The sequence below is a fragment of the Stegostoma tigrinum genome, chromosome 4, assembly GCF_030684315.1.
Source record: "Stegostoma tigrinum isolate sSteTig4 chromosome 4, sSteTig4.hap1, whole genome shotgun sequence".
NCBI lineage: Eukaryota > Metazoa > Chordata > Chondrichthyes > Orectolobiformes > Stegostomatidae > Stegostoma > Stegostoma tigrinum.
The window spans coordinates 13126661-13145250 of NC_081357.1; the positions used below are offsets into that span (position 1 = coordinate 13126661).

The following is an 18590-nucleotide window of genomic DNA, read 5'->3' on the forward strand; positions in this document are numbered from 1 at the left end:
ATTGGCAGAGGTGCAGGTGAACATCTGCTTGATGTGGGAAGTCATCTTGGTGCCTGGGAAAGGGGTGAGGGAGGAGGTGTGGGGGCAAGTGTAGCACTTCCTGCGGTTGCAGGGAAAAGTGCCGGATGTAGTGGGCTGGAGGGGAGTGTGGAGCGGACAAGGGAGTCACGCAGAGAGTGGTCCCTGCAGAAAGCACACAAGGGGGGGGATGGCAAAATGCCTTTGGTGATGGGGTCGGATTACAGATGGCAGATGTGTCGGAGGATGATGCGTTGGTTCTGAGGTTGGAGGGGTGGTCTGTGAGGACGAGGGTGATTCTCTTTTGGTTGTTTTTGTGGGGACAGGGTGTGAGGTATGAGTTGCAGGAAATGCGGCAGACATGGTCAAGGGCGTTCCCGACCACTGCTGGGGGCGGAGTTGCGGTCCTTGAAAAACGAGGACATATGAGATGTATGGGAGTCGACTGCCTCATCCTGGGAGCAGATGCGGCAGAGGCAAAGGAATTAGGAATAGGGGATGGCATTTTAGCAGGGAGTTGGATGGGAGGAGGTGTATTCTAGGTAGCTGTGGGAGTTGGACGATTTCACAAGCTTCAAAATCTCCCCTCCCCCATCGCATCCCAAAACCAGTCCAGCTCGTCTCTGCTTCCCTAATCTGTTCTTCCTCTCATCTATCCTCTCGTCCCACATCAAGCTGCACCCCTATTTCCTACCTACTAAACTCATACCTCCCTCTTGACCCGTCTGTCCTCCCTGGACTGACCTATCTTCTCCCTATTGCCCCACCTACACTCACCTTTACTGGCTCCATCCACGCCTCTTTGACTTGTCTGTCTCCTCTTCACCTATCTTCTCCTCTATCCATCTTCGATCTGCCTCTCCCTCTCTTCCTATTTATTTCAGGACCCTCTACGCCTCCTCCATTTCTGAAGAAGCGTCTAAGCCCAAAATGTCAGCTTTCCTGCTCCTAAGATGCTGCTTGGCCCGCTGTGTTCATCCAGCTCAACACCTTGTTATCTCAGATTCTCCAGTATCTGCAGTTCCTATTATCTCTAAGTCTTTCTGCTGGCAGCTTCCTTTAAATTTCCAAAGACACCCAGGACCAGCCAGGACATGAGTTATCTTCTGAGACAAAGTGCTGGCGAATGGGAAAACCAGAAATTGCCTTCAATCACTTGGGTCTCTGATCCAAAAAGAAACCTCCAATCCTGCTTACTTGTTTCTGAAATTGGGACTAAGAAATGCATTGATAAACGGTGCTATTTCAAGCACTTAGTAGGGAAGTTACATGAAGTTTACAAAGCAGTACGGTGATCTCATCTCTGAACAGTGTTCTGATCACCTCGGGAGCTGTTTGGGAATACAGAGGGCTTTCCTGCACGTCCTCACTTTGATGGAAACAGTTGGTTTTAAAGATGTCCCAAACGAAAATGGCAACTTCCCTCCAGTCAAACGGGCACAAGAGACTGCCAAGGTCTGTAGATGTGCAAGAGAAGCCATGGGATTGTTTAGTTCTTGTAGGACATCATTAAATAGCTACAACTCAACCATGATTGACAAAAGGCATTGGATGGGACGGGGGCAGGGTTGGGGGAAATGAAGGGGTTGTATAAGTTGAGGTTCCTGACGTATTACTGATTCTGTTCAGAGCAAGAATGACTACACACGGAGGTAAATCCAGCGAGGTCAGAAGCTCCAAAGGGAAACGTCTTCAGTTGAATTTGGAAGTGCTTGAAAAGTGAGTATTCTCAAGAATTTGAGCAAATTCTGACCCTCCATCTTTTGGAGCTGCATTCATATGGCCATACTTTCCACCCACTTTGCCTTCCCGACTATATTTGTATCATCAGCTCATACCAATACTGCATAGAAACCGAAAAAAGACTGCAGATGCTGTAAATCAGGAAGAAAAGCAGAAGTTGCTGGAAAAGCTCAGCAGGTCTGGCAGCATCTGTGAAGAAAAATATCAGAGTTAATGCTTCAGGTCAGGTGTCTCTTCCTCAGAACAACATATTCTACTTTTTGTTCAATGTAATTAATATAAATTGTAAGACCATAAAACAGAGAATCACAGAATCCCTGCAGAATGGAAAGGGGCCAACTGGACGATCAAGTCAGAACCAATCTTCTGAAGAGTATATCACCCAGACCTAACCCCTCACCCTATCCCCGTAAACCCCGCCCTTACCTTGTCTATCCCATCTGACCAATATCCCTGGACACTGTGTGTCAATTTAGCATGGCCAACCCATTTAGCCTGCACATCTTTGGTTAAAAGAGCTGAACTCGGCCATTCAGCTCTTCGCGTCTACTCCGCCATGGCTGATATGTTTCTCAACCCCATTCTCCTGCCTTTTCCTCATAGCCCATGATCCATTGAAATAGTTAGAAACAAATTGAGACCATAGTTATGCCATTCACTGGATACTTTAACCAGTGGAGAGGAAGGGTCAGTGCAATTCAAAAACATGTTTCCCAGGTTTCAGATTTCCCATGAACCCACACACAGTGGAGTAATAGTTTCTGAATCCATACCAATGTTGGAACAAAGAATATTTTCCATAGTTAATCAGCTGGAGTGTTTCCCCATCACATGCTCTTCCACCCTGAGGCTAAACTCTATTCATAATCACCTTCATCAGGCAGTGTATAAAGATGTAGCTGTGTGCTCAATCTGCAGATCTACCTGAAGGTGCTGAGAGTCAGTCAGTGTGTTCAACAGTGATCTGAGAGAACGCTGAGATGCTGAGGATCCTCTTAACTGTGTTGGTGCTCTTTGGGCATCAAATTGCTGCAGAGGATTTAGAACAAAAGGCGATCAATCTCTGTAATGGGATAGACTGTCCAGAGCCAGTACAAGTCATTCAGGACAAGGTCAGTATAGTTGAGAGTTTACTTTGTTCTGTCGTGTTTGTGCCAGTGGAAATTATTTAATGAGGTTTTTAGGCCAGAATTTGCAGTGCACCAACAGTGCACATCCCAAACCCCTTTAACATGTGACTGACCTGAAATTACTCCTCGGGTCTCGTTAACACTTTCTCTGTGAGCTGCCAAGCCTGCCCGGCCTCCCACTGCCAGCTTGTGCAGTAAGAATATCAGAGCTTCCATCCCCAGCAGCGGATGAAGGGAGGGGGATGTGTGCTCAGAGAGACGGTGATGGTGAGGTCAACACAAGGATCAGGGAGCTCTCCTCGTGCTTGTGTCTTCACCCAACCTAACCCCATTTCTCAAAAGCATCTGATCACAGGCTGAAGGTCCTGATGTTTAGATGGAAGAGGCAAAGTCTGGCATTGAGTGGAACCTTCCCACTCCCCCATCCCCACTCCTGGGCAACGGCAAAGTCAGGCCGATACAGCACGTTGTATACAGCAGGTACAGGCAGCTGTGAGATACTGCTCTCTGACCATGTTGGGGTCACCATGGATAGGTTCGTGGGCAGAAAAAGGTGTCGAGAGCAAATTATTCCTTTGTGTGGCCATCATATTGCATTGAAAAACGCAAATTGTGTGGGAAAATTGATCGACTGGTGTCTTACCAAATTAATTACTGGATTAAGGAAGGGATGTTTCTGACAATTCCAGTCAATGTGGATTTTGGAAAGATATCGATTACAGCAAATGCTGACATAATATTGATACAAAAAGGGAGTAGTAGACTTTCGGAACATACCAGATAGGAATTTACATATTATGAGAGATCCCACAACCAGAAAAGACATTAAAGCTGAGAAGCAAAGACAGTAAAATGACAGGGAAGAGTGAAGGGGCAGAGAGATAAAACACATTCTTTGAATCTGTCTTCACACTGAATTAGTTTTGAAACATGAATAATAGAAAGTCAGAGATGAAAAGGTGCTTTAGAATAAAAGTAATCAATGTAAGAGAGTAAATGTGAGAAAATCTTCATGGTTAAATACTGATAAATTCCTCACACTTGGTGCCCTGCAGTGTAGGATCCTGAAGGATGTTGACTGTCGGATTACTGGATGCAACGGTGTGTGATCTTCTATATTGCCCGAATTCTCTAACAGTGCCAGCAGCTTAGAATGTGACAATTTGTAACATTGGTGTTCAAGACTGTAGCGAGAGCGAAAACAAGGAACGACAGGCAGGTTAATGTGACATCAGTCATAGAGAACAAGGGCAGCAGGGTTCGGGGCAGACAGACTGTGGCCAGCAGACTGTGGAGGAATACAGCCTGCATGTTCAGGGTGAGAAAGAACACCCCCTTATGTGATGGGTTTGTTTCAGTCAGGGAGATAACATTCTGTGCAGGCTCTATTGAGCAATCTGAAGGTTTTGTTGCTTGCCCCTGTTTCCAGCTAAAAGGCTGGAGAAGTTAGTGCAGAGGGAGTAGAATCTAATGGAGCCATGTTGGAACAAATGACATGGGCAAATCCAAGAACAAGATTGTTCAGGGAACCTGGGCAGCTGGGATTTAAAGAGGGAATAGGCAAAGAGTAAAGTTAAACAGGAGTTGGCCGGCTGTAATCTGGAGGAGTTTGACATGGATCAGTGGTGGAACCTCAGCTATTTACCATCTGTGTGAGAGGACTTATGTTTGTTGATGATATGAAGCCAGCTGGGGATTTCAGCTGCGAAGAGGACCATAAGGATCTGCCAAGATATCTCGAAAGGTTGTGAATGGGCAACACTTGGGCAGATGGAGTATAAAGTGGGAATATCGTAAAGTTATTTACTTTCATGAAAGAATGTAATCAGAATTGTTTTCATCGGTACAAAAATAGTTTGCCGTGTTGCTGTTCTGGGATATTTGGCTGTCCCAGGACATTAAGCTCAGCAAGTCAGTTTTAAGGCACAATAGATAGTCAGGACAGGGGAGATGATGGCATCATGATCAATAATCCGGACACACAAGCTGATGCTTTGGAGAAATAAACATTGAAAATGCTGGAGAAACTCACCGGACCTGACAGCACTTGTGCAGAGAGAAACAAACTTGGTGATTTTAGTCTGACATGACTTTATTTCTCCTGCACTCAAAACATTGACTCGTTTTCTGCAGATGCTGCCAGGCCTGCTGAGTTTATCTGGCACTTTGGCTTTTTATGTTAGATTTCTAGCGCCTGCGGTATTTTACTTTGATGTCATGATTTTGGGGACATGTGTTCAAATCCCACAATGGTCGCTGGAATCGGGTTGGAAAATCTCAGCTATGGTGACCACGGAAGTATGAACAATTAATGCAATATTCTATAGAACAGGAAATCTGCTATGTTTAGCTGAGCTGGCCACAGTAATGTGCACGATTCCCAAGTGTTCTCCAAAGTGGCCTGGCACATCACTCAGATCAAAGGATTAGGGATAAGCAACAACTGAAGGGCTCGCCAATGTCACCGACATCGTCTGAAAAAATATGTTTTTAAACAAGGAATATTGAATAGAAGCCTTTATTGAAAGAGCTGAGGAGCAAGAAGGGGAAGGTCTTGCTGCATTGCTACAGGTTGCTTTGACGAGACTGTAGTCCTGTATGCGGTTTTGCTCTGCTTTTTGAGCAAAGAATGTACTTGCCTTGAATATTCACTGCAGAAATTCTTGAGTTTTGAGGGACATTAAATGGTGATGTTGGTCCACGCAACTACCATGAGACATTGATGGAGAAGAGAGTGAGTGTTGATGAAGGTGAACAGGCACAAGAATCAGAGAGGGCGGGAACTGTAGATGCTGGAGAACCCAAGATAACAAAGTGTGGGGCTGGTTGAACACAGCAGGCCAAGCAGCATCTCAGGAGCACAAAAGCTGACGTTTCGGGCCTAGACCCTTCATCAGAAAAGGGGGATGGGGAGAAGAAAGGCACAAGGATCAAATGGTTTGCATTTTCCAAGATAGTGTCAAGCTTCGTGAGTGTTGTTGGAACGGGAAAGTCAAAATCGTCACTCACACTCCTGCGATGTGCCTTGCAGATGGTAGACCAGCATGGGGAAGAAAGGAGACCTGTTATTCACTGTAGAATTCCTCACCTCTGAATTTCTCTTGTCCCTAGAGTATTGATTTGGCTCGTCCAGATCAACAGTAAAACCCAGAACTCTGGTGGATTCAGCAACAGCAATACCAATGAATGTCGAGGAGAAATGTTTAGTTTTTTATCTTTTTCTCAAACACTGCTTGTCATTCTGTTTTGCAAACAAATCTGTTAGAGTAATAGTTACTGTGCTAAAGGTCAATGCAAGTTTCTGTATAATCCACAGTTTAGGATTTCCCATTTAGTTTAAAGAACGGAGAATGCAATCACAGTGTTCAGTTTTCCTGTGCTTGGCAATACTTGTCCTTGTCATTTGTTATGCCCGAGTAAGTCAGCCTTGCTTTTGGGATAATGGGAACTGCAGATGCTGGAGAATTCCAAGATGATAAAATGTGAGGCTGGATGAACAAAGCAGGCCAAGCAGCATCTCAGGAGCACAAAAGCTCAATGTGAGGCTGGATGAACACAGCAGGCCAAGCAGCATCTCAGGAGCACAAAAGCTGTTAGGAATTCACTTTTGGCCAGACGAATTGTCAAGTCATCAAACTGCAATTGCTTAAAGACATCCTCAAATTGCCGTGTAGGTTCTTCCTATGTGTTGCTGTATTCTCTAAATAAACTGCACAGTTAGGTACTTCAGCTGTGACTTGATTTATCAGTATTTAGAAAGTGGCTGGGACATTTTTTTAATCCCAAATGGCATAACTCAACATTGATATCACTCGTTGGTTGTTACAAAGGGAGCTATCTCAGTAGCCTTTGGTGTTAATGGCTAATTCCTTGTTCAGGAACCAGTCAAATGCTTCTTACTGTGCTGAACCCTCCTGAGTCTATTACAACAGATGCTGAGTAAAAAGTCTTTCAAAAGACAGTGGCTCAGTGGTTAGCGCTGCTGCCTCACAGGGCCAGGGAGCCAGGTTCAATCCCACCCTCAGGTGACTGTCTGTGTGGAGTTTGCGCATTCTCCCCGTGTCAGTGTCGGATTCCTCCGGGTGCTCCGGTTTCCTCCCACAGTCCAAAGATGTGCAGGTTCGGTGGGTTGGATGTGCTAAATTGCCCAGAGTGTTCAGGGGTGTGCAGATTGGATGGCTAATAGGGGGACGGGTTTGGGTGGGTGCTCTGAGGGTCGGTGTGGACTTGTTGGGCTGAAGGGCCTGTTTCCACACTGTAGGGATTCTATGATCTTCTATGAAAAGATTGTCACTGGGAAAAATTGCCCTGATAAAACACAGGCAGAGTTGATTTTTTTGTTTTGGAATTCATCCTCACTGCTCAAATAAAGCAACACGCAATTTCGAACTCACGTTGTGTTCACTAACTCATTTCTTAAACTGCAACTGTCTTCATACAGTGAGATAACAAGGTTTAGAGCTGGATGAACACAGCGGGTCAAGCAGCAACAGAGGAGCAGGAAAACTAACATTTCGGGTCCAGACCCTTCTTCAGAAATGGGGGAGGGCAAGGAGATCCTGAAATAAATTGGGAGAGAGGGGGAGGCGGATAGAAGATGGACAGAGGAGAAGATAGGTGGAGAGGAGAGGATAGGTGGGGAGGTAGGCAGGGGATAGGTCAGTCCGGGGAGCATGAACAGGTCAAGGGGGCGGGATGAGGTTAGGAGGTAGGAAATGGGGGTGGGGCTTGAGGTGGGAGGAAGAGATAGGTGAGAGGAAGAACAGGTTGGGGAGGCAGGGACGAGCTGGGCTCGTTTGGTGATGCAGTAGGGGGAGGGGAGATTTTGAAGCTTGTGAAATCCACATTGATACCATTGGGCTGCAGGGTTCCCAAGCGGAATATGAGTTGCCGTTCCTGCAACCTTCGGGCGGCACCATTGCGGCACTGCAGGAGGCCCAGGATGGGTATGTCGTCTAAAGAGTGGGAGGGGGATTTGAAATGGTTTGTGACGGGGAGGTGCAGTTCTTTGTCATGAGCTAAGTGCAGATATTCCACAAAGTAGTCCCCAAGCCTCTGCTCAGTTTCCCTGTTTTTGAGGAGGTCACAGTATACCATATCACATCTGTGTGATAGAATTATAGAATCCCTGCAGTGTGGAAACAGGCACTTCAGCCCAACAAGTCCACACCGAACCCCACAGCATCCCGCCCAGACCCACCCCCCTATAACCCACCTAATCCATACATCCCTCCAGCCAATTTCCCTCGCCTGGACTGCGGGAGGAATCCAGAGGAAACCCATGCAGACACAGGAAGACTTTGCAAACTCCACACAGACAGTAGCCCAAGGCTGGAATCGAACCCAGGTCCCTGGAGCTGTGAGGCAGCAACATAAACCACTGAACCACGGTGCTGCCCGATATGGAAGGTCTTCTTGGGCCCTGGAATGGGGGTGGGGGGGTTGGTGGAGTGGCAGGTGTCACACCTCCTGCAGTTGCAGGGAAAGGTGCCAGGGGTGGTGGGGCTAGCCGGGAGTGTGGAGCAGACAAGGGAGTTATGGAGAGAGTGGTCCCTCCAGAAAGCAGATGTGGGTGGGGAGGGAAAAACTTACAGTGTTTCCTTTCTCTCAGGGAGTATCTTTTCCCCATTTTAGTTCACTGTCCAAAAAACTAGGACAGTTCTCTCAACAGGTGTATTTTGGTGACAGTTGAGTTTTCTCACATGACAACAAAATTTCTCTCCTTACTTTAGAATTATAAAGAGATGCAATATAAACACGTCCAATGGATTGGAACAAAGGTTGATGGAATGGGTCTGCAGGAAGCAGAGGAGATCGGATTGAAAACGCTTCTCAGTTATGCAGCTTTTCACAATGCTGAAGGTACATTATGTATTTCTTTACATTACAACGGAATGTAAAACGATCCTTTATTCACTAACTTGCTTGAAACCTTCGACACGGACTGGCACATTGCCCAGGCAATTTGCTAATGTGAACCCCAGAGGGTTGCTTGATCACATTGTCAATTCAGATCCAATTTTGATAAACGCAAGTTCTACAGCCCAACAACCTGGGAAGTGGGAGGATTACTTCAAACCCAGTGAGGAGAATCTTCTGGAGGGGTCGGGGGCTGGGGGCGGGGGTGGGGGATCTGACTGACGTGGGCCATCGGGTGAGATGTCGAGAATTCACAACATTAAAGTCAGAGAGGGTTCATCGTGACTCCAGCTCAGCGCTGGCTGCAAACAGCCTCCGTCGTAGTCAGAGCCAAAGAGCATCTCAGAGCAAGACCCACAGGCACGGTGAAACCGATGGGCTGAATGGCCTGCTTCCACACTGCAGAGATTCTCCTATTCTATGGCGGCTCAGTGGTTAGCACTGCTGTCTCATAGTGCGAGGGACCCGGGTTTGATTCCACCCACGGTCGACTGTCTGTGCGGACCGTGCCTGTGTGGGTCTGCTCAGGTATCCGGCCACAGTCATGAAGATGTGCAGGTTGGGGTGGATTGGCCGTGCTAAATTGCCCGTATCCAGGGATGTGGAGGCTAGGTGGGTTAGCCGCGGGAAATGCAGGGTTACGGGGATAGGGTAGCGGGTGGGTCTGGATGGGATGTTCCTCGGAGGGTCAATCTGTACTCAATGGGCAGAATGGCCTGCTTTCACACTGGATAGAGTCTATAATTTGAGAGTGATTTTCAAATCCACAAAGGATGAAGGAGGAGAAACATTTTCCAGTGGCAGGGTGTTAATAATCAGAGGATGTGAATTTAAGTGATTGGCTAAAAAGACCAGAGGGAACATTTGTTAAAACAATTTACTGTTGATAAGGGGGCCGGTTAGCTCAGCTAGTTGATGCTGAGACAACGATGCCCTCAGCCTGTGAATGAATAGAATAAAACTCAGGTGAAACTGCTGCCAGTTCTGTCTCTCTCTCTCTCTCTCTCTCTCTCACACACACATGAGAGAGCAAAGCGAGCTACGGTTTGGTCAGACTGCGGCATTGTGATCTGGAAAGTACTGTCTGAAATGGTGATAGAAGCAAATTCAGTCCCAACATTTGAAAGATAAAAGTTCCCACGAGGAGGGAAAACCTGCGGGTAGGGGTGAAAGGAGCAGGTCAGTGTAATGACCAAAGTGCCAATGCAGGGGCAGCACACAGGCTACAGCGGGTCAAGAGGGCAGCTGACCACCACCTTCTCAAGAGCAACTAGGGAGAGGGCAATAAATGCTGACCCAGTCAATGACTCCCGTGCCCTACCAGTGTGCAATCAAATAAAAAGCCTCCCCTAACGCTGTGTCACCCTGTGAGGATGTTGTGCAGTCAGGTCCATCAGTGTTTACCCCATTTCAGCAAAGTCACCCTGTCCCCATCACCTTCAACCTCTGACTCACTGTAACTAATGCATTCAACAATATCCGAGTAAAATGTTTTTTATTTACAGAAACAATTGTTCCTGTCACTGCCCCTTGGGGAATTCGCGGATACATCGAAAATGGAATAATTTTACAGAACCATGATGTCTTTGTGAATGTAGTTCCTCAAGTCAAGAGTTTTCCTGCACCTACAGATCCAAAGGTTAAATTTGGAAACATATCTGCTGGTTGGTACTTTGTCAGGTGAGTCTGGTTGCCGAGAGACTGTCGAACCCAGCAGAGGACCCCTCTGTTGAGGTGGTAGTGTCCAAACCTTAGGCCACACTTCACATCCCACCGACACCAGAGATATGTGAGAATGTATGGAAGCAGGCTGATGACGGGTAAACAGAATAACTCAGCAGCTCTGCTCGCGCCTGTGGAGAGAGTAAGCTCACACTTAGAGTCTGGTATGACCCTTCAGTTAATAAGTGAAGTCGGATTAAGGGAGGAAAGCAAGGAAGCTCAAAACAGAGAGAATGTGCATCCATAGTAAATTGGGAATGAGGCTGGGGAGTTACAAATGCAGGTTATAATGTGGAATTGTGATGTTGTAGCAGTGATAGAGATCAGGCTCAAGGCAGAGCAAGGCTGGGTGTTAAATAAGTTGTTCAGGAATAGGAAGGAAAGGAGAAGAGGTAGCGGTGTGGCGTCTGTACTGGAAGGGCGTGGCGAGGGGAGCGGCAAGTTCATGAGCATAAGTCTTCAGTACCACTGCTTGGGTGTTGTCAGGGAGCATAGCCTTTGCAGTATCCAGTGCCCCCAACCAATTCTTGATATCAAGAGGGTGGAATCACATTGGCTGAAGATGAGCATCTGTCATGCTGGGGAGATCTGGAGCAGGCCCAGATGGATCATCCACTCAGCTCTTCAGGCCTATGATCGCTGCGCATGCTTCAGCCTTATATTGTGCGTTCATGCGGTGGTCTCTTCCATCACTGATATCAGTGTAGCCTCCTCCTCCAGTGAGTTGTTGAATTGTCCACCACCATTCACGACTGGATGGGGCAGGGCTACAGAGCTGAGATCTGAACTTTCAGCTGAGGGATCCCTTAGCTCTGCCTTTCACTTGCTGCCTATCTGTTTACCATGCAAATAGCCCTGATCTGTAGCTTCGCCATGTGGACACCTCATCTTCAAGTGTGCCTGTTGCAGCTCCTGGCATGTCCTCCTACACACTCTCCATTGAGCCAGGGTTGGCCCCTGACTCAATAGTAATGGTAGAGTGAGGATAAAAACATAAAGTGCTGGAAAATCTCAGCAGGTCCAGCAGCATCTGTGGAGAGGAATCAACGTTAACATCTTGGGGTGTGTTCGAAGGAAGGGGCATTCAACTCGAAACGTGAACTCTGATCTCTCTCCACAGAGACTACCAGGCCTGCTGAGCTGTTCTAGCAATTTCTGATTTTGTTTCTGATTTGCAGCATCCACAGTCCTTTTGCTTGTTTAGCATCACATCCACAAGCAACCACTCTCTCCGCCATTGACACTCAGTAGCAGCAGTGTTTAGTATCTGCAAGATACACTGCAGGAATTCACCGAGAATCCTTAGACAGCAAATAAGAACAAAGAGCTTTAATGCTGGAAACATGTTCCAGAAACAGGAAGTGCTGGAGAAACTCAGCAGGACTGACAGCATCTGTGAAGAAATAATCTGTGATGAGGGGTAACTGGACTTCAAATGTTAACTTTGTTCTTCTCTCCATAGATGCTGCCATACCTGCTGAGTTTCTCCAGCACTTCCTGTTTATGCTCCTTAGCACCTTCCAAACCCATGACCCCTCTCACCTGGAAGGACAAGGGCAGCAGATACATGGGGTCACCAACACCTGCAAGTTCACTCCCAAGCCACTCACCATCCTGAATTAGAAATGTGGCACTGTTCTTTCAGATTTTCGTGATCACTTTTCTGGAACACCCTTCCGAGCGGGATTGTGTGGTCCTACACCAAATAGACAGATGTAGTCTAGGAGGGCAGCGAATTGAAACCTTCACAAGGGGCAATTAGGGATGAGTACTAAATACTCCTGTCGCTGATGATACACAAGGCCCATGAATAAAGATTTTTCAAAATCTTCCTTCAAAAGCTGTTCCCTCTCTTTGATAGACCATTAGTCAGTGGGAACAGCTCTTCCTTGTGCTTTCTATTTATCAGATAAATAGAAAGCAGGACGTAACACCAGCGCTTCGTCGGAGGCTCACTGATGATGTTACCTAGAATGGTGACGAAACGTCTGAAAACTAACCTTCTAGCTCAGCGAGCAAACTCACATCCAGCTTTTCCTTATCTACCTTAACCAACTCATGTCATAATCTGGTCCAGCTCCAACCAACGTCCACGGATAAACTTGCCCAGCTTCTCCAACCTGAACCTGCTGCTAAAATCTCCCATCCCTTGAGCCATTCCAGTAAGACGCCTGTGCACCCTTACAAGGACCCACACACCTTTCCTAAAGTGGGGGTGATCATCACCTCACACAGTTCTCAAGCTGTGACCGAAACAGTGGCTAACAAAGGCTCAGCATGGCTTCCCTCCATTTGTACTCAATATCTCTAGTTGTGAAGCTCAATGTTCCCCAAGCTTTCTCAATGTGTGCTGCTTCCTTCAATGATCAGTGCTCCTCAGATCCCCCTGTTCCCGCACACTCTTCAGAACTGTGCCATTCAGTCTGGAATGATACCCAACATCCCTTCCCCTCTCACCTCACTCTGTCCGAAATCCCACCTGCCATGTACCTGCCCGTTCTTCTCGGTTATCGATTACATTATCAGAGCTGGGACTGAGCTGGTGGGGGGGTCCTCAGTGTCCCGAATAATCTCTTCATAGTGTCCAGTTAATCTATTCTGAACCAGGCAGGTTTTGTCATGAGGAATGTGAATTAAATGTTTGTGTTCATAATCCTGTTGCAGGGCAGTGGATGGGAAACTGGAGGATAAACAATATGAAGAACATGTGCTTGAATTCCTGAAGGACTTGGAAGAGGACAACCAACCCTTTGAGCCAAGATTTTTTGCTCTTAATTTCTACAGCAGAAGTGGGCTAATGGAAATAGCTTTTGCTAAAACTTCCAAATGATTTCTTTTCTGTGATGTTCTGTTACCTTTACAGACGTATAAAAGTAAAATGTGCTCAGCTCTGTCTTAAACTACTTTAATCATGTATGAAGTACATATTGGCTTTAACCTGGAGGAGGGTGCATTATTGTGGTCTCCTTATCCAAGAACGGAATAGCTTACTGTTGGGATTTGGCCTCTGTGTGGAAAGTTCTTGGCAGGGAATAACCTTTTGGTGAGAGGGAAACATTAAACACAAACCAAAAAGGAAGATTGTCTTCCCTGGACTGACCTATCCCCTCCCTCCCTCCCCACCTATACTCTCCTCTCCACCTATCTTCTTTTCTCTCCATCTTCGGTCCACGTCCCCCTCTCTCCCTATTTATTCCAGAACCCTCTCCCCATCCCCCTCTCTGATGAAGGGCCAAGGCCCGAAACGTCAGCTTTTGTGCTCCTGAGATGCTGCTTGGCCTGCTGTGTTCGTCCAGCTTCACACTTTGTTATGTTTAAGGTGGAATCAGGCAGCTGGGTTTGCTTTTCCATCTATTCCTGAACACCTGACATTCTTTGAACTGTATCTGTTTTCTCAGAAAGCACTTTGATGTTTTCGCTTCAGTCAGTTTAACTTGATCATGCACACAAAACTCCCTTGCAGCTTCAACACTTCAACTTTAATTTCCCAGTCTACTTCAACTCTTGTCACCACAGCTATTTTCTGAAAGCCTCTCTACAGCTAATGCTTAGCACACTGTTCTAGGAACCTCGTGAAACAGATTCCTTTCTTGCACATTTTCCGAAGGCAGTTTCCTTGAGCCAGACCAGAGGATCTCAACACAGATCTAATACACACAATCTGAATTTCTCATGGAAAATCCACAGCACATCTCTGCATCCCTTATAGAAAATCTCTAAATCCATGACAATGAACCATCAACTGATAATGCTCCTGCCCAAGTGCTCCTATTAACTCCTACCTTTCTCTCTCAGCAGGAGCTCCTCACACCCACAATATAGGCTGACCGACTGTGTGATTGAAGAAATGATCTATTTCAGTATCATTCCTGTTAACAGGCGGTTTATTCACAGGTTTCCCATGTGGAGGGAAGAAGCCATTGTCTTCGAGCCAGTGTTTGTCTGTGTTTTTCTAATTGCTGGGAATATTTCTCGCTGTGAAATAAAGAGGGTGATGAATCACAACACACAGACTCATGTTCAATTTTTACTCTGAGGGAAATCCAGGTCACTCACCCCGTCCCAGCTTTAATATGAGATACAGCCTTCCACATTTCAGTGAAATCACTCCGTGGAAATACTGATGATTAACAGTAAAGGTCTTCCATTTCAGACAATAATCCTGCATTAATGGAGGGTATTTGGCCCACTGTCTACCTGACCCACGGGGATAACTGGCCTTGGGAGGTATAAAGTCAAGGAGTTACAGATGTGGCTGAAAGATTGATGTGTGGACAATGGCTTTCAGTTTCATAACAGTCCAGGCGCACTCTCACTAATAACTTGTACAGGTGGAGCACTTCTTCACAACTTTTATATTGCATTTCTTCAGTAATAAATGCCAAAAATTCCATTTGCTGTCGCTGCACACTAGTTTCTGTAAATGATGCATAAGGATGCCCAGACCCCTTTGGCAACAAAGCACTCCGAAGGTTTCTCTCCATTTGACAATGTCACCTTTCTATTCCTCTGTTCAAAATGAGGAACTCCACACCTATCCAGGTTAAACTCGCAAATTTCAATCATTCATTTGTAAATTTCTAATTTCTTCATTGCAACTTACTTTCCCACCTATCGTAGCTTCACCTGCAAGTTCATGATCCTATTGAATGGGAGAGCAGGCTGGAGGGGCTGAACAGCCCACTCCTGTTCCTATTTCTCATGGTCTTGTTATAAAAGTGCAGAGTTATACCTGGGGTCCTCAGGCAAGGGGCGATGATGACGGGGCAGCATTGTTGGTACGTGATAGAATAACTGGGGTAGATAGAAATGATCTGGAACTGGAAGGTGAAGAATGCAAACAGGTGGATGTAATAAATAGAACTGGTGGGAAGACACTGTTACCAGTAGTATCACAGTATCGCTACAGTGTGGAAGCAGGCCATTTGGCCCATGGAGTTCACACTGACCCTCCAGGGGGGCAATCCACCCAGATCCACTCCCCACCCTATCCGTGTAATCCTCTATTTATCATGGCTATTCCACCTCACCTGCACACCCTGGGCACTATGGGACAATTTAGCATGGCCAATCCACCGAACCTGTACATCGTTGGACTGTGGGAGGAACCCAAAGCATCCTGAGGAAACCCACACAGACATGCGGAGAATGTGCAAACTCCAGACAGAGAGTCCACCAAAGGTGAAATTGAACATGGTTCCCTGTCGCTGTTACCCAGTGAGCGACATACTGCCCCTCGTAGTCTACGTATCTCCAATAAGAGACAATCAAACCATCGTCCTTTGAAATTCAATGTTGTCCCATTACCGAATCCCCCACTATCAACATCCGAGGGGATACCATTGACTCGAACCTAAACTGGACTCGTCATATTCTGACAATGTCTACAAAAGCAAGTCAGAAGCTTGGAACTCTGCAGCACATAACTCACCTCCTGACTTCCCAAAGCCTGTTGAAGGCACAAGTCAGTCAGAAGTGTCATGGAATACTCCCCAAGACGTGCTCTGGAAACTCACCAAATCTTCTCAGAGTGAATCTTTCAAACCCTCCACCACTTCCACCCAGACAGACAAGGACAGCAGATACAGGGGATTACCACCAACTGCAAGTTCCCCTCTGAGCCTCTCACCAGCCTGACTTTGTTTCAGTTAAATGGATTTAGTCCAGGTCTGAAGCTTCACCTTCAATCCACATGAAACACACTTCACCTGGATACTGTAAAAGTTGGCCTCCTGGTTTGGCTGATAAAAAATCATCAACTTGTCACTGTAGCAAGCCTTACGAAAAGGACAAATGTGACCCGTAATGGGAAACGGCTGACACGGCACGTGATCCAGTGGGCAACCCATCTTCGAACCCTTGACTCAAAGTCCATAGTTCTTTTGCGATGGATGGTCTGTGCGTTTGTCACTGAGAAGAAGCAGTAAAACTCAATTTTTATGTTTTCCTACAGTGTCCAAATTGTTCAAACGTGTCCCCTCTGGCCATGAGGGCTGATTAATTGTTGTCGTGAATGATCTGTCTTTCTTTGAGCAATTTAATGCTGTGCTTTCAGAAGATATCATTTCTGTGTGAAACAGGATAAACTGTTTCTCATATCCAAAGCCTCAGAACCACTCAACTGTCTTGGCTGTCCTCATTCGAGTCCTGTTGTTGTGAACTGCTTCCAATGGAACCAGTTCAGGTTTCTTTCAATAGTTTTGAGTTTTGCTTCATTTGGCCAATCTCCTTACCACCATCCTTCAGAATCGTCCCGGTCCATCCAATTTATGTTACAAACAATTCAAGAAGGTAGTTCACCTTCTTATAGCAACAAGGAATGAGCAATCAATGCTCTCGCAGCCAGCAACACCCACATCCCAGGAGTGAATTAAAAATAGCTCCGTATGTAACTAACTACATGATTCTCACTGTTTCTGTCAGGCAATCTCTGTCCCTGTCAATTTCACTTTAACACAGCACCTCCCAATGGCTCAATCTGCTCTCCCAGTCTTTCCAGTACGATGGCACCCTCTGGTGTTTGTACTGCTTGAGCTCAAAATCAATTCCAATTACAAGAACCAGACATTCACCACAGCTTGTATCTCAAGACCTCACCCTTATTCACTTTGACCCTCTCTGTGACTCTCTTCCCTCCCCATACTGGAGATATCTGGTGTTGTAAAGAACAGGTTGTCTCCAAGTCCCTGCAAACTCCTTGCCCAGTGGACACCATGTTAATGTACCCAGGCTCCTGAGCGTGTATCAGGAAAGGACAACACAGCACGAGGACACAGTCAGCCAACCAGGCCCCAAATTTATTGGAAGACAACAACGTGAAGAGTTAAACTTTATAATTTTACCAACTCCATTTCTATCGATCTGATTCTTTAGAAACTGAAATACTTCCCGGGTACTTGTACCATTTGCTGGTCTGTCAAATTGTTCTGTCTGTCCCACTCTGCGCGGATTGATTCTCTCTCTGGTTGGAGGGCGAGTTGCCCTGGTTACTGCCTTATCCTGATGTGCCTCCAGGTCAGATGGAGAATGGGGTCTCATCCTGACCTGCCCGGTTGCGTTTGGATACCCTCCTGGCTACCTTCTGGAACTTTCCAAGGACTTGCCCAATCAGAGGTATGGAATTAATTGGTTTTATCATCTTGAAATGTTGCTGATGGCTCTCAGTTTGCTAACAGTGAATCACTTGATGTGTCTGCACGTTTGCCTGGAAGTCTGGTTTCATCCCAGAATATAGACCCGGTCTTTTGCCTTTCTGAGGTGCGTCTACCCCTTGTATCTGTTGTTGTTTCTCAGGAAGGGCTGAAATACCTGTTCATACTTCCTCATGAGTTCTGGTGACTCTCTAGTTTTTAATTGTCTGTGCGTAAATCTTAAAGAACTGGGGTGGAGTTGTCTCTTGTGTATCTGTATTGGCTCAGGCATTCCCAACATAATTTGCTTTTTGAACAGTTTTTATGCCCTGTTTATTTCAATTGTTGGGCCTGTGTTTCATGCCCCCCCGCCCCCTTCTTAATGGGTTTGATTTCACTTGAGCAATCAGAGGCTGCCAAATCCTTCCTCATGAATGAAAAGAGTGTTGGAGATAACATTCACTGTGAAGTTTGTGACTTGCTGTGCGAGCTGGTTTGTTTTCATTCAGATATTTCACCACCACAGAACATAGAACAGTACAGCACAGTACAGGCCCTTCGGCCCGCGATGGCGTGCCGGACTTTTAACCTAAATCTAAGGGCGATTGAACCTCCACCCCTACCTTATAATATCATCCATATCCCTTTCTAATAGCCACTTAAATGCCCCGAATGAGGCCGATTCCACCATCCTCTCCGGCAATGCATTCCACGCCCCAACCACTCTCTGAATACAGAACCTACCTCTGCCGTCTCCCCTACGTCTACCTCCACTCACTGTAAAGCTATGCCCCCTCAGAATAGCTACCTCCACCCAAGGGAAAAATCTCTGGCTGTCTACTCTGATCATATTTTACACCTCTATCCAATCACTACTCATCCTTCGTCGTTATAAAGAAAAACGCCCTCGCTCTCTCAACCTTTCCTC

General features: G+C 46.4%; 1 protein-coding gene across 1 annotated transcript; it reads left to right on the forward strand.

Annotated features, from left to right (window-relative positions):
* Positions 1–2670: 2670 nt before the first annotated feature.
* Positions 2671–14537, forward strand: LOC132209523 (uncharacterized). The gene is made up of 4 exons (XM_059645164.1): positions 2671–2873; positions 8624–8753; positions 10316–10490; positions 13197–14537. The coding sequence occupies exons 1-4, from the start codon at positions 2742–2744 to the stop codon at positions 13360–13362; spliced, it is 603 nt and encodes a 200-aa protein (XP_059501147.1). The 5' UTR covers positions 2671–2741; the 3' UTR covers positions 13363–14537.
* Positions 14538–18590: the final 4053 nt, after the last annotated feature.

What these genes read in the sequence shown, in the direction of transcription:
- LOC132209523 (XM_059645164.1), top strand. Translation starts at nt 2,742, where the DNA reads ATGCTGAGGATCCTCTTAACTGTGTTGGTGCTCTTTGGGCATCAAATT. An exon ending in TACAAGTCATTCAGGACAAG is followed by an intron (nt 2,874 to 8,623) that starts GTCAGTATAGTT and finishes TCCTTACTTTAG; the next exon opens with AATTATAAAGAGATGCAATA. An exon ending in GCTGGTTGGTACTTTGTCAG is followed by an intron (nt 10,491 to 13,196) that starts GTGAGTCTGGTT and finishes ATCCTGTTGCAG; the next exon opens with GGCAGTGGATGGGAAACTGG.